The sequence below is a fragment of the Gavialis gangeticus genome, unplaced genomic scaffold (genome assembly GCF_001723915.1).
Source record: "Gavialis gangeticus isolate Ggan-Ray unplaced genomic scaffold, GavGan_comp1, whole genome shotgun sequence".
In the NCBI taxonomy this organism is placed as follows: domain Eukaryota; kingdom Metazoa; phylum Chordata; order Crocodylia; family Gavialidae; genus Gavialis; species Gavialis gangeticus.
Window position 1 is genome coordinate 23,929,696 of NW_017728994.1, and position 21,719 is coordinate 23,951,414.

Here is a 21,719-nt window from a genome sequence, read left to right on the forward strand (position 1 = left end):
GTCCCTTCCGACCCTAGAAACTATGAAACTATGAAGTCCAGGGTCAACAGACCATGCAACAGAACCTGATTGGAGAGGTATAGCTGAGAATGCTAATGTTACTTGTCACACACAAAATGACCTAATGCTTTGCAAACTTCTTGTTATGAAACCGGGAGTAGAAACTGAAGCTGTATTATGTTTCCATAGCTGTGGAAAATATAATGATATAGAGACTAGAAAATTTTTATAACCGTGTTCTATGGACCATTGAAGCTACACAAGATCTCCCAGTGACTGAATGATTAGGGCAGCCCCACAGCTCTCAACTTCTTAACCCATGACTGCAGGAGCCCTTGTCTTTCCATTGTTTCTTCTCCCCAGGACCTCAACCTCTCTATCATCATAATTCTAGGGGATTAATCTTGTTCACTTCAATATTTTGGGTTCCTTCTAGTTCTGTCATACGTAAGTTATTCTAGTCTCATTGCCTTATTAGCTGCAAACCTTTCAGTGCTCCATTAAGTGACTTAAGCAACATCTGTTATGCATTTGTTCTCTTACACTCTTCCTTAAGGGAAGAAGTATGAAAGTGTGTGCACACATGCATGTGTGCGTGTGTGTTCACTTTGGAATTTTCAAAATATGCATTATTATACGCTTCATAGAGAAGTCAAGGCCAAACTGCATTCCTGCCCTTGGAGCAGACCATAAAGAGGCTGGGGTGGTTCTTTAGCTTCTCTAAGATTTTGTTCCACTGTTACACTGTGGCCATTAAGAAAGCTGTTTCTAGGAAAGCCATTTTATACCCTTAGAGTAGAAAGGTCTATCATTCCAGTGAAGTTCAGTTGTTCAGGAGACACTCTAGCACTGGGGAGCCTTATTCCTCTATTACTTTTCTGTCTCCTCCCCAGATATCACTTCACTGTACATCCCAATTCTTTTTTCTCTTCATTCCCCAATTCATTACTCCTCCGCTGAACACACTGCCTCCCTGTGGAGGTTGTATTGTTTAACAAAACAATTGCAGGCCCAGAGCCAGACACCCTAACTTTCTGTCCTCAGTTGTGCCACTGGCGGTCTATGACTTCTTGAACAGGTCATGCATTGTTTCACCAGCAGAGATTCCCTGACAGAGCCAAAGGAGAGCGTGTGCCAGGAGCTCTTATCCAGCACATTTCTAGAGGGAGTGGAATTAATTTGGCTGGTGTAATCAAGCTCTTAACTTCTCTGCTCCAGTTCACCACTTCTACACTGGTGGCAATACTAAAAATCACAGAATACTTGATATCCATTAGGAACATTACTTGTCAGTGCATTTTACATGACAAGTGCTCAGATGATACCATGATAGGAGACAACATAATCCTTAAGGTAAAAGTCAAAAGTCAAAGTGCACAGGAAGATTTTCTGACCTAGCAGCTGCTAGACAGGCAAGCAAGGAAACTATGCTGTCTATGGAATTCTCTGGGTTGTCCATTCCTTCTCGCAAAATGAGAAACCCAGGCATAGCATAATGGAGAGAGCACACCAATGAGGAGAATCAGCTCCCAGTTTACACAGGAGCAGGACACACAGACTCACACTACAAGATCAGGAGCATAAGCAATCACAGAAGACATAAGAGGTACAAATATACAATGACCAAAATAACACTATCCAATTTTATCTTGCTCTTGCTAAATGGTCCCCAAGCCCAAATTTAACAGAACTCCTTCCTGTTGTGTTTAAAGGTTTTATCTTCTACACATGATTTACTGGGACATGAGAAAGCAAGAAAAAATAGGTTTGTTCAATGCAATGGGATTTCTTCTCCTGTAATGGTGCTCGGAACAAAAAGTAACAGCTAAAACAATATATGTTGTTCCTCATGAGAAAAATGAAATTTCCTTTGGGCTGCTAAGAGGAGGCTTATGCTTAGCATTAAAAAGAACAATGCTTCAAATAAAAACAGGTTTAATGAGGTTCAGCATGTCTGCTTTAAAATAAAAAAGGAAAAAACGACAGTGTAAGTTAACCTGACAATGGAAAATGAAACATTTACAAACCACCATGCTGTTTTCATTATCCAAGACAGAATTGTTGTTATTCTCTCAGTCATCACTGTTTATATTCACCAGCAACAAGCACTCCCTTGCTCCATTGGGTTTAGACACACTCCAAAAATTACTGTGTCCAAACATGGTTGCCAACCATTGAATTCACTGACACAAATCCCAACACATGGCACTGATCTACTCTGCTCACTGACCCCTTTTCAGCCTTGTGTCAACTAACAGAAACACTGCCACCCAACTCCAGATGCACTGAAATTCTGCAACATGGACCTGGAAATGTTTTTTTCCCACTTTATTAAGAAAGATGCTCTTAAAACAAAAAAGCCAAGCCACGCTTACCTTATTTGCATCCTTTTAGAACAGTCATCACTGTCTCCTAGTATTTTTGCCCTTCTAATGCAAGAGCTCAGTTAGAGAGGCTCATCTTCACAGCGCTTGAAATAACGGAGTCATAGCAGAGGAAGCCAAGGCGTTCTTTTGTTGTGTACCAGGTGAACCACAGCCCCAGCACAGAACAGTTGTGGGGAATGGGGTTGGGGCATGGGCACTTTAATGTCTGGAAGTGGGATGTTGGTGGGGATGTCACAGTGCCCCAAGCAGCTGGGGTTCTATATGAAGTAGCCAATTTATTTAAAGACAGAATGAAGCTGCTTTTTTGGGAATGGGAATCAAGGCAGAGTTGTGCTGCTGAGCATTTTTGCCTTGGATTAGTTAGTATAAGCACCACTTGCGCAGTTTAAGAACTAACTGCAGATAAGTGGTTTTCAAAACCACGTATTTAGAAGCCTTTCAGCTGCTCTTTGTGAGGTCCTACACTTTAATATGAGGGTGATGATAGAGGGCTTCCCATTCCTTGGACTCCCAGGGCAGAATACTAGTTTATTGTTCAGAGACACAGTCTACAAAACTCATGCTACAGCAGAATCTGACAACAGCCAAGATGAGGAGTTAATAGTTTCCTCTCTGTTGTCTGTCTGTATGTTATGTGCCCCAAAAAACCTCAGACTCCACATCCCTGAAGATAAGCTAAACACAAACCAAACTACTGACAAGCAATGGGTAGCCACAATGCACAATGAACCACCAGACATTTCCAATTCTGGATTTTCCAGGCATCCCATGATTACATTATTTGGGGTTTTTGTCTCCTTTCAAGGCAAGAACAATTTAGCTCCAGGGAACCACAGACAAGAGCGATCACAATGATTATGAATGCTTTCACTGAACAAAGAGCACTTCTTGGAAATGAGAAGGGAAACAGGAACTGGCCAGCTAGGAAATATTGCACTGATTCATGACATTGTACTCCTTGGTGGAGCAAATATATCCACCATCTACTGAGGGATGCAGAGGGCTTTCAACAACAGTTAAATTGGTTTATATCTACCTATAACCTGAGGTTGTGCCTAAGCACTCCATATCTTCTGGGTACTCTGTGGTCTGGGCACAGAACACCTAAAAGATGGGCTGAGGCTCCAGGACAACGACTACAGTTAACAACTCTCCCCTGATGCAATGCAACCCTCCACCACAAGGGAATAGCTCATTCATGGAGGAGACTGAGATTCGTTAGGACCAGTCTGGGACTATGCAATGAACTTCCACTGAAACCAAGAACAATCACAGATTTCAACATCTTCTGCTCCAAGTGCAAGGCACATTTCTTAGACCTTGCCTTCTCTAAAGTGACATGCAGATTTAAAAGAACTCCCACCACAAGAAAGCAGGCTCTAAAAGGCTTACCGTCCCTCTTCCTAGGAGGGGAAGATGAGACATTAAAACAACAATTAACAGTTGCGACTCACATTTGTTTAACATACACTGAAGGAATTCCAATGTTAGGGGGAAAGCATGGTAATAAAGAACCTGCATAGAACAGGATACTAGAAATTTGGGCCTTTCTAAGCCTTGGAGACTACCTAAGTGGATGTTCCACTATATCTATTTTCTTAACTTCCTTCTCAGAAGCCTAGAGGAGTACTGCTTCCTGGAGGTGGGTTTCTGGCTTCCTGGCTAATCTAACTGTACAGTGGAAATGGTACTTGCCCATCCCTCAGAAGTCTGGAAGACTTTTGTCTTCTATTGACTTGGATATTCAGCATAGGCTCGAGCCCCACAAGTCTCCCCACAAATGATGCCTACAGGTGTGGGGATGCTCATGATCCAGCCATACCTCACTTCTGGGAACTGGGATAACACCATATTCATTTCTGAGGAGCCACCAAATGGCTCTGATAGAGGGATGTTAGGGATAGACAGATGCAAATCAAATGGACAACAGTCAGGCTTCTCCATTTATACACAAATGTCTTGGAAGTCCAGCCAAAGGGTCCATCTGAATTGTGTGGAGCTCAATCAGAACCTCCCCCCAAAAAAACGTACATTAAGCTGCATCTAAAGAGTCCTCATAGGCTTTGTCAGGTGGTCCTTTACCCTTGTTGCTCCCACTCAAAGATCTTTAGGCAGCTTCTAAAAACTGTGGAGACAACAGACCTTTCTACTATGTGCTGACGGAATTAACTAGTGACAGCTGACTCAGACTTCCTCCCTGGACAGTCCTTGCACTAAGGGAAGGCAGCCTCTTCTTATTCTGAGAAAGAGCTAACTATTGTTCTCTTTGCTAATCCAAGCCTGCACACACTTTTGTTCCAGTGCTCTGCACCTTTGACGACAGCCATGATTTGAAGCATTTGTATGTTAGCAGGACCCTTCGACTTGGAGCTACATCAAAACAAAAAGCTTCTTAAGAGCTAGGTGCTTGCATAGGTGAGCTACTGTGCAGCAAGAAACACACATAGGTATGATTCTATTTCCTGTGGCTTGGGTGCCCCTGGCAAGGCAGAAGGGGTTTCCAAAGAGTCCCACCTGGGATAGTAAACAAATGCTAAAAATCAGCGTGTGTGTCTTTTTGGCATGTTCTTAGGTCTGCTGCTCTAGTGACCACTGCCTGCAGGCTGTGTCTGATGTTTGTATTAAGCCTGTTCTCAAATTGCTCTGTACACCACACACTGGCTCTTTCTGGCTTCCTGTAGCTGCTGCAGTTAAAAAATTCTTGAAAGTCTTCCCTTAGGCTGGTTTTAGTGTATGCTGTAGGTGCCACAGAGATGTTAGTCAGCTGTGGGGAGAGAAAGGGAGGAAGAACATCCATAAGGCCATCTTTCAGTCACCGGGTGACCCAGTGCTGTGACTCTTGCGAACCCCAGTTGTAGCACTTGCTGGAAGGACTGCCACATAAGTAATATTAACACAAAAGGGTACCAGCATCAGCAGCCTCAGAGACAGGAAGAAGTTAGCTGAAAAAAGGCACTGTTACATCCAGTATCCTGACTCAGGACGGGAATTCTGCTGTATCAGCATTGCTTGTTACCCGCCTGACAATCACTGAAAAAAAGATGGTGTTGACTGTCTGCATTAATAAGCAGCAGACAAGAGAAGATGCCTTTTCTACAGCACCTTCCTTTGGAGGACCTCAGATCACTTCTACAAATAGGACATCATTAAACTCACTCATTAGCCCCATTTTACAGAGGAGAAAAAGAAACCAAGGGAGACTGATTTGCCAAGCTTACAAAGGAAGTTTGTAGCACAGCCAGGAAATAAAACCTCATCCTCCTCATTAAGTACAGACTTCTCACCATGACTGGCTTGGCAACAGTTTTGGATCACTGAATATCTGGACTTCATTTGTAGTAACAACAAAGTAGTCCCCAGACACCTGTGACATTCAGTCACTCATACTTGGTATAATAGTCACAAAAAGGGCATGCTTCCTTTGTACACAAACAGCCCATCAAAGGAAGTTTCATGCCTCAACTGTCTATTATGTATCCTTGAAGTGCAATTCTGTACAGTTTTGTACAGTTGTAGGTGACCCCTTTGGCTATTATGCCAGACTGCTGGGTTATTTTTAAATGCTCCATTGCCACCATGCTTTTATGTACAACATCCAGTAGATATTTGTATCAGTCTATGTGATTGGTAGATGTCTGATCTACTGATAAAAATTAAATGTGTGAAGGCATTGGGGTGCATGGATTTATATGAGAACTCTTCACCTCTGGCCAGGTCCATGTTAGGAGTGTTTCACTGATTGGGCTAGGCTGGCAAAATGATTTGGGTGTGAACACAGATTACACCAGCAAAACTGTGCTTCCAGCCTCCTGCCCCACTGCCTGTTCCCCTCCACAGCCCTATGGAAACAAACTATGCAAGCAAAAAAGCCCAGTTTTGCAAATATAGCAGCACCTAATCAGGGGCCTTTGCAGGCAGGGTCACATTGAATGCAGATTACATTACATTATACCCAACCAATATATCCACACTGGCAAATGCTTGTATTATAAACATGGCCTAAACAGTAGCATTCTCCACCAGGTCAGTCAGACTTTTTCCCATAGTTGGTAAGAACAGGAAGGTTTCTGCTGACCAAACAATGCCCTCCATTTACACCGGTGCAAACCTCATTCTTTCAATTATGGCCACAATAGCATCTTTGAAAACTCAAGCATGTCCAGCTACAGCTGACTGTAACTGAGCAAATAATTCTGTTGATGCAGTAGATGGGAGAAGAACATTTCTGTGTTATGATGGTTTTGCAGGGGTAATGACAGCAAAAGCTTTGTGATCAAAGTGAGCAGAGGGAAGGATGAATATACACACGGAACAGATCTGTTGAGAAGAAGGTGTCTTCTTATAAAACAGTGTTCAGCACAGAAATACACTTCAGAGGTGTCAGGGACTAAAAAAAAATGTCAAAAGGATTTGTCTTGTTGAAAGAAATTTGGTCTTGAAATAAAGATTTTGGAAATCATTCCCAGCGTACACACAGCACATCATTTTCCATGCCATTTTTAACCACACATTGCAATGAACAGCTCTAGCAATATGTTGGAGTCAGCATGCTCAGTGCTGGAGCACCACATGCTGAAATAACAAGAATTGGGCTTGATGTGCCAGTGTGTTACAGCATTGTGAAGCTGGAGTAACACAGCAGTGGATAAGGCCCAGCTGTCTTCCTTTTTGATTTAATATAACTGTACAAAATAAGGTTATAAACGATGCTGCTTCTATTTCAATGTGCAATCGGCTAATGAACAAAGGTGCAGCATTCCAGCCACATGCACACTCACTAGAACTCTGTTCATCTCACACCAGACATTGAAAAGAGCACAATGTTCTCTTCAATCCTCCTTTTCATTCCCCCCAAAATAAAGATGAATGGAAGCTTATGGCAAAAATACAATGACAGATGCTAATCCTGCAAAGACTTGCACACATTCTTACTTTATGCACTGCAAAAGCCTTGCTGGATTCAAAAGCACTATTCACAGCACATGAAGTTAAACACGTGTAAGTCTGTAGAATCAGGGCTTCACTGCATATTATTATGCCCAATAATTTAATCTCCCACAAGGCAGGCAAAACCTTGATGTGCAGGTACACACTCAGATATGGAAGTTACTTCACCTGAGAATCTGGTTACCTTCTAACTGTAGCTGAAGATAACTGTCAAAAAGAAAATAGGATATTTAATGTTCAGAGATAACTCAGCAGAACCACTGTAGGTACTGCCATATAATGAGCCTTTTATCTAAGTAACACTTTTTAAAACAAAAGTGCTTTGCCTACATTATATATTGACAATCCTCTAACGTATCAAAAATATATTTATCCAATATTGTTTTATTAATATTTTTAAAAAATAATCTTAGATCTGTTTTTTTCAAAAATGGACATGGTTATGAATTGTAACCAATATGCAGCTCCAATGGGTTAATTCAAATCTCATTGCCTTTAATGGGCTTTAGATTATGTAGCAAACACTAGAATTCAGCAGCAAATTCCCCACGCAACATCAGATTATGACAAGACACAAGAGGCTAAAAATGGCTCATCATAATTTATTTTATGTTAAAATGTACAGCTTGTTTTTTGTTTTTTTTAAGTGACTGACTAAAAAGATAACAGATAAATACAAGAGTGTCACTGGGTCCTATTTTATACATGTATCAAGCCTCTTCTGCTCGGCCCTTACAGTCACTCTGTACAGGTACAAAGGCTACAAAAAAGGAAGCAATATAAACAGACACAAATAACTTTTGCCTTTTTACATGCGATCTGTAAGCTTAGTTAGAGCTATTCACACGCTACTGCTCTATTTTTTCCTTAAAAAATAACTCCAATATTTTATAAAGATAGAAAAATCTACAGATGGAATGAAAATGTAAAGTTAGAGGCATTTCCATAAAATAGCAACTTTACACCAAATTCACTATTTTTTTTTAAATTCTGCCAAGTATTTGGACATATATGAAAATGTTTCAAAACTTAACAAATAAACACTGAGATATGCTTCAGTCAACAAAAATCTGCATTTATAAAACAGAAAGCTGCCTTTTTCCCCACCTCACCCAAAGAAAATGGAAAAGAGTCTCAACTTTACACCAAACATTTAGCAATAAAACCCCTTGAACTAAACAAAATGTGAATAGCTTTTACTGCTTTTTATTTTTACAAGTTTTATAATTAACAAAAATATAGTTCTGTTTTTTTACCCTTCAACTAGGGTAACCTAATCAAGGCAAAAAACTTAAGAAATGGCTTACTGTTAAGCACAACACTTGTACAGTACTACAAAATGCACTGTCACTAACAAAGACATTAGCGGCATGCGGAAGTGTCACCTTAAGAAACAAAATAATACAATAAATGAAATGCTAAAAGGCATTTACATGTGGGGGAAAGGAGAGAGAAAGCTCAGGGTCCAGTACTAAGTCTGATAGTTTTGGAGTCTATTTATCCACATTTTAATGGGAGCAGGCACATAAAATGGCTCTGAACCATCAGCGGCTGTGTAATTGCAGTTCATAGAAAGAGTTGTTCCTTTCCAGATAACTTCGATTAAAAATAAAAAAGCCCAATCCCACCCCCAAAAAAACAAAAAAATCAAACAAAAACCCAAAACAAAATAAAAACAATAACAAAAAATAAAAAATAATAAAGGAGGTACAAAAAGGAAAATAAAAATAAAAAAGAAAAAGTTGTATAAGGCTTTCTGCTGCATACAGCTTTTAAATGGTGCCAACAAATGTTTTTGCATTCACACCAATTGCTGGTTTTGAAATCGTACTCTCCAAAAGATATCTGTGCAGATCAATCCAATATGCCAGTTCGGTTATCCATCTCTCCACAGAGCCTACCTTCTCATGTAGGATCCATTGAGAGACTGCTTAGACATGCCAGTATTCATGTAGCCATGATGTCCTGGAGGAGTGTACATCATGTTACTATGGGGTGTTGTCTGCATTGGTTGCTGTGCATATGGCTGAGTTCCCATCATTCCCATTTGCATCTGCATAGGGTACTGGGGTGTTTGATTCATGTACCCATGATTACTATGATATCCACTGTTCATCATGGGCTGAGACATACTGTATCCGTTCATAGCATTTAGAGTGTTCATATTCATGTTCACTGAATTAACATTATAAGCAGGGGCTGGCATCAGGTTTACACTCATATTCATACCACGCTGCATTGTTAAGGTCCGTGCTGGTCCTTGCATGGCCACAGTCTGTGAAGCACGCCCATAGATTTGTGGCTGATGGGCTGTGGCGGCTGGTGGTAGAGGTGTAGATTTGGTTCTCACAGACACGTGGCCTTTGCCAGCCATCTGCGTTTGCAGTCTTTGGGTATGGGATATTCCAATATTTGATGCAGCCATGTTACGCTGCAAAAGGGGCGGTGGCAAATTCATGGGAGGAGGAGTAAGGTTAGGGGGTGGGGTCATAGTAGCCTGCGCTTGGGGTCCCCCAGGAACAGCGTGTGGAGACTGAGAAAGCTGAACAAGCCCTGTGTTACTTAAGGGCGTGGACAAAGAGGCACTGTTTGCATAGGAAGTTACAGCAGCTGAATGACTGTAAGGCAATGAATGATCCATTAGTGTGTTAGTTAACTGTTGTAGTTTGGCAAGGCTGAAGGTGGCAGATGGCTGTGGGTAGTGCCCTGCTCCAAATTCACTCTGACCCATCCTTTCATACAAGCCAATGTTGGCACTGCCAGTCTCTGGAATTTCAGTTAACTGCATAGGTGGTGTGAAATTAGCAGCCATGCTGCACTGAGATAACTGCTGGTTGCTGCTTGGGGGCCTTTCAACAATACAACCTTGAGGAGATTTTACGTTACATGTAGGCGGAGAGCTGATGTTGGTTTGTTGCATCATACTGCAGCTTCCATTAATATTAGACATTTGCTGGGTCACTGCACAACTACTCTGTGTTAGGTTGCTAGATGTAAGGTTACTGTATGAGCAACTGTTCTGTGAAGAGTTGTTTCCACAGATACTACTACCCATTGTAGAATCATAACTGCTTGGGTTTTCATAGTTTTCTGTTGTGCTCTCAATGCTACCTAGATCACTAAATCCGCTGTCTACAACTTGCTGTGAGTGATCAGAAACTGATGGAACATCCATCATTGGGCTTGTTTCCATATTTTGTAATGAGGGTACAGAGATGGCACTTTGATCTGGGCTAATTTGCGCATAACTGTTCTCCAATGGAGCAACATTTGGACTATTGACAGAACGAACTGACTGGCTAGGATGGGAATGGACAGATGAGACTGGGCTGCTGTGGTCAGACTGTTGGCAATCATCCAATGTGGTCATTTGTGGACTTTGGTCAGTATGGGTATAGTTCTGCAAGCTCCTACATGCTTCTTGTGTCTCTGCACAGTCCTGAAATGCATCTTCCTGTTCACTTGCTTCTTGCGTTAGAGACTGAACTGCTTGTACTGTCTCTGAATCAATCTCCATAGTTTCAGTATTTTCTTCTTTGAAACCAGAATTTAATTCTTCGCTGTCCTTTTGGTCCTGGTTATTATCGGTATGATCATCATCAGATTCAGGCACAGGCTCTGGATCTGCAGTAAGCTCCTTGTGGTTACCTTCACAGTTGGCTGCAAGGTCAACACCACAGTCCATTAAGTCCTCCTGGTTTGAATTACTAGTTTGAACATTTACATCTAAAAAAGACTCCTGATTCTCTAGCATTTCTTTGAAGGCTTCCCCTGGTAACTCCTCTTTCTCCACTTCGGTGGAACCCATGTGGCTATCATCTTCATCATCTGCATCATGATCCTCATTGTGAGAGGGCTCCTCCTCTTCCTCCTCTTCCTCCTCACGATCATCCAACTGCTCAGACTCTTCTTTCTGTATTAATGTTTCTTCTAGTTGGTCTTTCTCTTGATCTTTTGCACTGACCTTTTCTTCTTCTTCTTCCACATTCTTGTCCTCTTCCTCTACTTTCATATCCTCATTCTCCATCTTTTCAACAGGCTCACTAGGTGGATTCGGAGGCTCGGGTTCTGGCTCTGTCAACACATCCTGAGGCTGAGTGACCTTAACAAGCTCTTTATTCTCCTCTTCTGCAACAGGAGGAACTTGGCAGAGTTTGTCTTCAGCCTCTTCTTTTTGTTCCTCTACTGTAACTTGGTAGTCAGGCTCCATCGGAGTCTCAGGGGGAGTGTACAAATTAAGTTTAAAACCAGGCTTTCTTTCTTTGTTTTGCCTCCATTTAGATGGACCACGCTTCACTCCTTTGGGCCAGCCCTGTTTGCACCTCAAGGGTTCAGGATTGTCTTTAGTGCTTTCTTCCAAAACAGCTGCATCCTCCATGTTGTCTTTAGTAAGCAGAGAACAGAGAAAAAGAAAAAAAAAGAGTCTTAGCTTGCATAAACCAATCCTTAACCTACGCAACAGGTAAATGCAAAGTTAATCTACAAACTCGATATACTTTCACATTAAAAACTTCATGCATAAAAAATGCTAAACTGATAACGAACAGGTACCTTCAATCTAACCATATTTGGTATACAGACACACAGCTTCCTACTCTGAGATAAAACACAAGAATATTTTATGTATCAGAATATACCAGGTGTAATAAATCAAGTTCAATACCTGATCTGCAGCTTTCTAACAGTCAGCCTCATAATCACCATATATACATTAAAAATCCCATTTGTTATTTCTTGAAAGTGTTTTCAACAAACATTGTTAAACTACTGCAAACATTCTGTATAAACCTTTGATTGCTAACAAGTGTTTCCTCACTCTATGGCACTTATAACACAGACAAATTTAATCAAGAGATAATTTGTAGAGTAAAATTGAAAACCACAAAATTTGCAAAGCTTACTTCTACAACTTGCAAAAAAACTAACTTCACTGTGAGTTTACGCAAACATCCACCCTTCTATACAGTAACATGTTCCTATAGAAAAGGGATACCATTTCTCATTATATAGAGGTGGAACACAAACTACGCCCTTCCTTCTTTTGTTATTACTAATGATGCAGCTGATAGATATACAAAAGTCCTCAAAAACTAGATAATAACAGAGGTTGAACATTAAATGTACATTATAGCTCCAATACTGAAAAGGGAAAATTTTTCTTTTCCTCTGAGAAGGTCTTTCAGTATAAATCTACACAAGAGATTACAGGCCAAAACATATTCTGAAATAGAATTAAAAAAAAATGAAGTATACAAAGAAAATGCAAGTTAATTCAATCCATGACAAACACTGAGGGGGCAAAAAAAGACAAAGAAAAAAAAAGGACAAACGTGTATTGGTAAATGTATGTGGGTGTCTTTAAAAGCCTGTTTAGGAAAAGCATTATACTTTTGTGTTCTCCTGTGAAAAAGGTTCCCTCTCAACATCCTAACAGCTGGCTAATGTGAAAAAGTGACTCAGGAAAATGCTATATGTATAGTTAAAAGAATATAACCTTACTACCAGGGGTGCAGTTCCATCAGTATAAATGTGAAATGCTATATTCTGGAGGGAGAAAACATACTGCACTAGTGAACTAATGTAAGTGTATTCACACTAGGAACTGTACTGCTTAAATGTATTGCTAGTATGTTACAACCCTAAGCAGCTTGCCAATAAAAAAAATAGGCTGTACCAGGCACTGACAGATTAACTCTTAGCTGGGCACCAGAAAACGAAACTTCCTGCCACATCCTCTAAACTATTAATTCTCAGGACACCAAAGAGACACCAGCAGCTTCTAAAGATAAGGAGCGTGATGCAGCAATCCACAACTCATTCAGGATTTGGAATTAAACTCAAATTTTCACTTAAGAGTTCAGAGAATAAGAAGTCTCCCAGAACTGCTCATTAGTGGATTCACTAAACGTTTCTAAGCTTTCCCACCAGGAAATGTTCTTGAAACAGAGCTGGATGAGCAGCTTTGAACAAGCATGTTAAATAAATGGTTCTGAAGATTTTAGGGAAATGCAGCATCTTTAGAGCCAAAACATCTTGGTATAAATCAATCTAAGAGCCTAGGAAGTTGGCACCAGTTCCCATGCTTGAACAATCCTGAGTTATTTTGAAAGATGGGAAGGGCAGTTTCTGAGTGCTTGTCAAGGAAGTAAACGTGGTCGCCAAGATTCCTAATATAGAAATTCAGAACTGACAAGTCCAAGTGAAGAGGACATACCGTTCCTAGGGCACAAGGCAAATTTCAATAGTTCTTATAAATACATTAATAAAATGCAGAAAAAAAAGAGAAGAGCTGTATGAATTACAGATCTTCTTTCTGTTGGCAAAGAATACAGGAAAGAGAACACAGAGAGCAAGCAGCCACCAGTATTTCCCTGACAAGAAGGGGATGAGCCTTTTGTGTCATGCCCCACTCTACTTCCCCATGTCGCCGCAATGACCAGGGCTGAAATGTCCCAAACTGAAATAAAACCTGATAGTTTTGTCTTAAATGGGGATTAATCTACTGAATGAGAAGAATAAGATAAGCCCCTTCTCCACATGCAGGTAAAGGTGTGATAGGATTTAATGCATGCCATGGCATTGCAGGAGGTGTGATTGTGTGGATCCCACATTAGAACGAATTGTGCCTTATTGCCAGTGTAGGGGGAGCCCGATCCTGGATTTCCCCTGCATCTGAAAGAAGCAGGCACCTACGCCTGGAAGCCCCTGAGCTGAGGGACTTCCAGCTGCAGAGGCTACATTCAGCCTGGAACCTGAGACGCAGCAGCTCATGTGAGACGCAGCTGGGATCAAGAGCCCTACAAGCTGCAGGATTCTCAGTCCCAGATGCGGGCGAGGTGCAGTTAGGACTCAGAGCCCTGTGTGGGCCCAGGGGTTTCATGAACCCCCAAACCTTTGGGAATCATGGCAGCCATGATCCCCAGGACTCACTCAGGGGTCGTAACCCTGTGGCTGGGAGCCGTCAGCCGCCAGGCTCCCAACCGAAGGGAAGACCCTGCTACATGTGCAGATTAAAGCTTGATGGCAACCAGCTATAAAGATAGTACAACATTTTAAGGTCTAACTTTATAGCTGGTTGGCGCTTTTTATTGTGCAATAGCTACTTTGCTCCTATAGCTGGTCTCAAGGTAACTGCACAATTAACCAGTTAATTGCATGATGTGTGTAATGTGTAGAGGGACTCATGGGGACAGCAAGGAAAAAAAGTGTTACATTTGTGGTGGGAGGCGTGGGGGAGGACACAAGGGTGTGGCTAGGGGTGGAAAGATTGTGGTATAATGCTTCAAATTGTGGTATAATGCCAATAGATCGGGTGGGACTAACAGCATGAACACCATCTCAGAGGGATGGAACACTACTAAAAATCCATGTTAATTTGATCTTGAAATACAAACATTTAAAAAGCTCTGTAAAACTAGTCACAAGCCTGCAAGGGTTATTACTAAAAGACAAAAGATTGTCCCGAGGGGCAAAGTGACATGTTCATTTAAACCTACATGCAAAACAGTTTTCTACGTACTTTTACACAGATCATCATCGTTACAATCATGGCTCTCTTTGTCCTCCTTGTCCTGCTCTTCCTCTTCATCCTGTTTCTGCCTACCAGGATGGTACTGGAACACTTTTCTAATGGCAGGTTTTAACTCATCATCTTCTCCATCTATCTCACAAGTAGGTTCCAGCTGTGGCATTGGCCGCTCTTCATCAGAGTTATCAAATGGCTCATTCAACACCTCTGTAGTTTCAGAAATTGTCTCTGTTGTAACACTGCTATTAATCCTTCTGCGTTTGCGGCCCCTTTTCTTTTTTAATATGAAAGGTCTCTGAAAAATAATTCCGAAAATGTAATGAACTAAAGTAAGAATAAAGAAGGAGCTAGTTGGCCAAGTACATACAGAATGACTGAACTTTTGTGAAGTGAGTTTCTGGTAGACTAATATATTTATAAATTCAAAAGTTCACTTATGTTACTTGTAAAGTTAGTTTTGACTGTTTCCACAGAATCCAAACAATTAAGAAATACTACATAAGACATCAGGCACCTCATTTTTCTCCCTCTTTTTTTTCTACAAGTAAAAATTAAGAACAAAAATTACTATCTATATTTTATGGTGGGTTTCAGCTTTTATTCTTGCTCAATAAAATTCACAGCAGCAGAACATAAAATATTTACACAGATGAACACCTGGTTGCATGCTTATAATTCCATTCATAATTTCACTAATATCATTTACAGGAAGCAAATGTATAGCTTATGCTTTTAGACTTCAGGGTCCTGGAAAATTAAGAAGCAATATATCCATAAGTAAGCAAGCATAAAATGGTAGACTATTAAATAGCTAGGAAAAAATAGTGCATATCACAAGCTTCACGTAAGTACTCACAATACACTAAAGAATGTGTGTTCTCATAGGAAAGATGGGGTTCAGTATCCACACTACTTTAAATTGTTAGCTAGTTACATTACTTAAAAATACACATTCATTATAGTATTTTCTATATCAAAAATATACACAAGAGCACAGTCAGAACTACTAACTTTTACTAAAGCTATCTTAGTACTTGCATCAGAACAAGTAGTTTAGCATTTTGGGGTTCTTAATTTAAACACTGAACCTGATCCTTTTAATTCACTGAAAATCTATTAACACCCTAGTTCAGTGACATGCAACTGTGTTAAAAACTAAGCAATGTCATAACTTGAAAAAAAACAGAACTCCAAAAAAACCAAAACCTCACTTTTTTTTCTTAAATACATTAACTCCTTAAACATATCTTGTTCAAGGCCTTCTCCCCCTTCAATCTTATAACAGGAGAAAACCCATAATACATTGATTCCTCTTAAAGGAAGAAAAACAAGAACTGACAAACCAACTAAGCTAGTGAAACAATACTGATGTCAAGCAGCAGAGGGCAGTCATTAGTTTAAAAATAAAGCCAACGTCTACCGTTTAGTGCCATCTGTTTTTTCCTAACAATATGGAAAACACAAAAAGCCAACACCACCAGAAAAAAGGGAAAACAATTAGGAAATGTGGTAGGGACCCAGTGCCCCAAACAAAATTTAGATAAAAAAACCCCAGATTCTTGTGAACATTTAACACTTCAATTTTTTTAACATTATATTGGTGACAATGATTTGATTTGTAAGGGGCCCTGACCAGCTTTAAACCTAACAGCTAAAATAACATACCTTTCTTTTCATGGCCAGTGATTGTGGTTTTGTCAGTCGGGGAGGTGAACTTGGATGATTCTCCTCCCCTTCATCATCCTCGCTGCTTTCTTTAGATTGCTCTGTGGATTGCCCTCGATCCCCCACCACTGCCACACTCTCTGGAGATCGCAAATATTTATTTTTAGATTGCACTTTTGCAGGTGATTGCCTATTATTAGCTCTTGTGGAGAATATTTCTTGCTCTTCCTTTTCCCAGCAGCTAGCTTGCTCCATCAGACGCTCAGCCTGAAGGGTTGAGGTTAAAGTAATGGGTCATTGAAACAGTATTTATTTGGCCATATCCTTTAAGTTCAGCTAAAGAGTTACAGTAAGTCAACCCTTATTAGCACTGCTGGCTAAGCAAGCAACAACATTTCAGCTGAATCATCTAGTAGCTCCTTTACAACAGTTAGGATAACAAACCAAAGAAGATTGCATTTCATGGGATATTTAGCACTATTAATGATGCAGCGAATTGATTTAAGTCCTTTAGCACTACATTACATGCCCACTGACATGGATCACTTTGAGCAAGTTCATAAACACAAAGAATCGATTGACATTGCAGCCTTTGAGCTCTGCACCAAATTTGATCTGATTACATGCTCTCAGACTACTTTAAGAGTGATAAATACAGCTTCATGACAAGTGAGACATGTTTTAAGTTTTTCACATTAATTTGCTAAAACTTATCAGGTCTTACTGTGCAACTGCCAAATTTTTTGAATTTCAGTAAATTACTGCTCCTTAATTGTGTTAGACTATGTTAACAATGTATTGTTTACGACAGATTACTCCTGAAAAATCAAGGATTTAAAGAATATCTGCTATCATTACCTCTTTTTCAGCTTCTCTCTCTTCTTCAGAAACTGCAGCATTAGAAACTAACAGGGGAGTCCATCTCAAACTTTCAGGATCTACTTCATTGACACGTGGATTAGCTTTTAGTTTCTCCATATGACTCAAGATCAATTTTTCCCTTCTAACGATCACAAATCTACAATTCAATAAATATTTTCATTGTCAGAAAAAGGATCAAAATAAATCTACAATGATCTTTTAAAAAAGTTGCATCTTTTGAGGAATGACTTTGGTACAAATAAGTAAATGAGTATACAGCCAACCGCATATGGAGGCTAATGTACCTTAAATACAGGTAGGAGATTTAACACACAGCTGCTCACCTCATCTTCCGCCCCCTCCCTCCAAAACAAACAACCAAACAAACAAAAAAAACCACAACAATTTACAAGGCAAAGGACCAATATTATATGGGGAAGAAGAAAAGAAAAAACTTTTGCAACTGATTTTTTCAAGCCCACAAAAAAAGGGCTGAGTATGGACCCCCCTCTGTATAAGTGGCTCCTCCTTGCCAGAACTGCCTTCAGTTTTGATAGAAAACTGAAGAATAAATTGAATCCATGTAATGCCGTGATACTAAAATTGGACAAGTTAGCAACTAGTCTCCTGCCTGGAAGTAGGAACTGATTGTGCCAGAAACCCGGTTATTAATACAGGTATTCTTATATAAGAAACAAAGTGAAAGGAATAGTAAATGTAAAGTGGCTCTCCTTCCTGCCGGCAAAGAAGGGCATTGTAACATTTCAGAAGTGGAGAACATTGGAAAACAAATATTAGGGCACAAGATCTGTTAGAGTGCAGGGAATTGCCAAATCCATCTCCTTTCACCTAGTTATGAATTCTAAAACTTTAGATTGAGAAGTAGATGATGTCAATGACCTAGAAGAAGGTTTTACAAAAACACCAGAGGAATGACTTATACATTCACAGCAGTCCTTTTGGTTTTCCTGATTAGATCTATAAGAAAAGTGATGAAATCAAGGGGCAGATTGAGATCATAAGCACCGCAGGGCAACTACAAGGAGACAGTGTGCCCTAGTGCAGGAGTATCAAACATAAGGCTTACAGGCCAGATCTGAACCATGAAACATTATGATCTGGCCCATGGGTCTTGTACCTACCTCAAGGATTGCATTAATCATGCAGAGCTGGTCTGGCATGTGGGCTGGACCCAGCACCTCATGCAGCTCAGGGGGTATATCCAGGGTGTGTACTGCTTGTGGAGCCTCCAGCAGATCACTCTTAAGCAAGCGCTGGCTCTGGGGTTGGTCAAAAATAGGCCACACTGGAGTCAGTGCTCAGGGCCAGCATGCAGTGCACACTCCGTGCCAGACTCCCGCGGCACATGCAGTGCACACAGCTGGTCTTACTTCATGTGCTGCATGCAGCACATGCTGGCTCTGCCCCAGGGCTTGCTCTGTAAGGGGTACCAGCAGGCAGCAGGGGGCTTGCTCTGTATGTGGAACTGGCCCCAGAGCTGATATGCGGGATTGGCTTGGTGCAGGTACCACATGCAGCCCGTGCCCTGAACCTTCTATGCTGTGTACAGTGCTTGTGGCACTGGGTCCAGTCCAGGCACTGAATGCAGTAAAACCCCAAAGAGGGGCCAGCATGTGCTGCTTGTTGGGCTGGACTGGTCACAAGCTGCACAAGGTTAATCAATTCAAGAAAGTGCAAAGACAAGAAAATCTGAAGAAGTAGCTTCTGAGAGTAACTGTAGGCCAAAAATAGGATTGGGACTAGGCTGCAGAAGTTCCATCTTAAAACAGTGAAATTGAGAGGAAGTACGGACAATGTATCACAAACTGCTCCTTAAGACATCAGCACAGAGAGGCAGGATGAATGTATTAAGGAGCAAAAACAGGCTCTAGACTCAAATACTTAAGGCATGCCCACACCCAAACTGGAATGTTCATAAGGATGATCCCCCAGTAACTTTCCAACTTCCATTAACAAATCTCTTGAAAGCATTCACGGTCTCGGTCTACAGTGAGCGAGTGTGACACCTTTTTATAAAGGCAAACCCCCAAAAACCAAGAAAGCAATACAGTTAGGAAGAAGGATCCTGGTGGATTTATTGTATCATATTAAACCACTGTTATTTAAAAAAGAAAAAGAAGAGTTGACTAGTTTAATTTGTCAGTGTCCTTCTAAGACAACTTAAAGATGTAAAGATATGAGCATAAAGTAGCACTGTTCCCCACTATAAATAAAAACTACACTGAAGATGTTAGGTTTTTTCCCATATCGAAAAATGTACTTCAATCAAGTATCATATAATATCCTTTTTTAATATATATATTATCTTTTTTTTGTTCTCAAGTGCCAAAAGCTTTACTGACCTATCTTCTCTCTTGTCTATCATGCTGTGCTGCTGAAGGGTGGTGGCAATATCATGTGGACACATTCCAGTAGCTCGACTCATTCCTTTGATGCTGATTTGTTTTTCATGGTGGCAATTAAGGTATTCTAATATGACACTTTTCCAGTAGGCCAAGTAGGAGAGACGACCCAGGTCAGACAGTGGTTTTTCAGGGGATCCTGCTTGTCCTTCCCTTCTAGAGAGTAAATAACCTAGAGAGAAGAGAAAACAATATTTTGTAGAAATACTGTGCCTTGAAAATTTAGGATATATCCTTTTAGGAGAGATAATGTGCAACAGAAATGTCAAAGTGACCAAATGCTCTCTATAAAAGCAAAATTAAACATTATGTTTTAAGAATGTATAAGTCTAGCTTTCTTTCCTGACAACTATTTTGTGAGGCTTCCCCCCACCTCTCCTTTGTCCGAACTTCATATACAAGAGGAGGAATCTGCTTTCCAAACCTGCATTAAAAATGCCTTTAATCATGTTTGCAAAAAGTTAAGTTTCAGGTCAGCAATTCCAAACATATATACTGTCACTTAGAATTTTCAACAACCTCTGCCCCCTATTTTTTAAATTCAAATACAAAACAAAGTACAAAAGTGTGACACTTGATAAGCTACAAAAGCCCATGCTTTAAGGAGACCAAAGCAGTAGCCAGTAAGTCAAAGCATCCACTTGGTCCCAATCACAACAGTATGGAAGCATTATCAATTGGGAACCGCTGTTTTTTTTGTTTTTGTTTTTTTATAAATACTGCAAGTCAGAAGCTTACACTAAGAACTTAAGATGGAACTGATATGGGTAATAGAAATCAAGTACATTTTCTCTGTAATGGCCCACTGACAGCAGTTATGAGTCACCTTAACTGGAATGAGACTAACTTTTGAATTCACCTGAATTTGTGAGAAGTGTTTTTAAAAATAGTATTTACATTAAACCACATCTATGAACATTCAGTTAGCTCCACTTTTATATCTTCTGCAGCAATTAGAACATGTTGATGTATAATAAAATATTTCTAGCCAAAAACCTCTCCCCTACCATACACTGTACAAGATTTAACCACCCTCCTCCACTTGAAAAGGCTCTAAATTACAAAAGAGAAAGAACCTGCTTGAAAATAATGAAAAAAATCTGGTAGCTATTATTGTAATTAAAAACTACTTAGAGGGCACAGAAAAGATATAAAGTAATAATGTCTACCTTTCTCTGATTAAATAGCTGTACTCTCACAAATACTATCCAACTGCACAGCTACAAACAGTAAGTAACCATGCTTAAAAACTTGCTCAGTGACATAACTGGACCCCACCAACATATTTGATTTTTTCTCCTACAGATACCTTTCTTACATGTCCTGATGCTTTAAATCTCAGAAGTGAGTCAAAATTCCATTTTTAAAAATTTTCAAACTCTCTGAAAACACACGTAACAACAAAAGCAGTACTTTACTGATCCTGATCCATTCCCCCGTAACAACAAAAGCAGCACTTTCTTACTACCTTACTGATCCTGATCCATTCCTTGACACCCAATGCACACATTGTTAATCATAATGGATTTGGCTATATAGTAAAGACAGCTAGTTAACATCTTCCTTCATAAAGCAAAGTCATTCTTATGAAACAGTTTTCTTGCCTTTCTTCAAGCTTTGGTGTATACAAAATGAGTATCTTAGTCTGTTTTCCTTCTGCTACAAGACTTATCAAGTGTGTATCTCCCAATTTGGAAAAAATATATGTACATTGACTCCAATCTTGCTTCTTGCCTGCAATTACCAATAACACAGAAAGGCAGGTATGTTGTTACACCCAAGATGATCACTAATGTAAGTGCTACTGCATATCACATCCATACCTACCATTTCATTAAAAAGATTTATAATAAAAAGTGTATTGGTACATTATGAGGAACATCACCCACACCAAATGTGAAGTCTGCC

The 21,719-nt window shown here is 40.2% G+C and overlaps 1 protein-coding gene across 4 annotated transcripts in view; it reads right to left on the reverse strand.

Moving 5' to 3' along the window:
• Positions 1-7,916: 7,916 nt before the first annotated feature.
• The window catches only part of KAT6B (lysine acetyltransferase 6B), a 287,405-nt gene continuing 273,602 nt past the window's right edge, over positions 7,917-21,719 (reverse strand). For all 4 annotated transcript variants that reach the window (XM_019502376.1, XM_019502377.1, XM_019502378.1 and 1 more), the window contains exons 14-18: positions 19,752-19,983; positions 17,386-17,545; positions 16,528-16,794; positions 14,854-15,157; positions 7,917-11,717 (exon numbers count right to left, since the gene is read on the reverse strand). In XM_019502376.1, the coding sequence (XP_019357921.1) occupies positions 9,232-11,717; positions 14,854-15,157; positions 16,528-16,794; positions 17,386-17,545; positions 19,752-19,983 (3,449 nt within the window). In that variant the 3' untranslated portion in view covers positions 7,917-9,231. The remainder of the gene's footprint in view (positions 11,718-14,853; positions 15,158-16,527; positions 16,795-17,385; positions 17,546-19,751; positions 19,984-21,719) is intronic.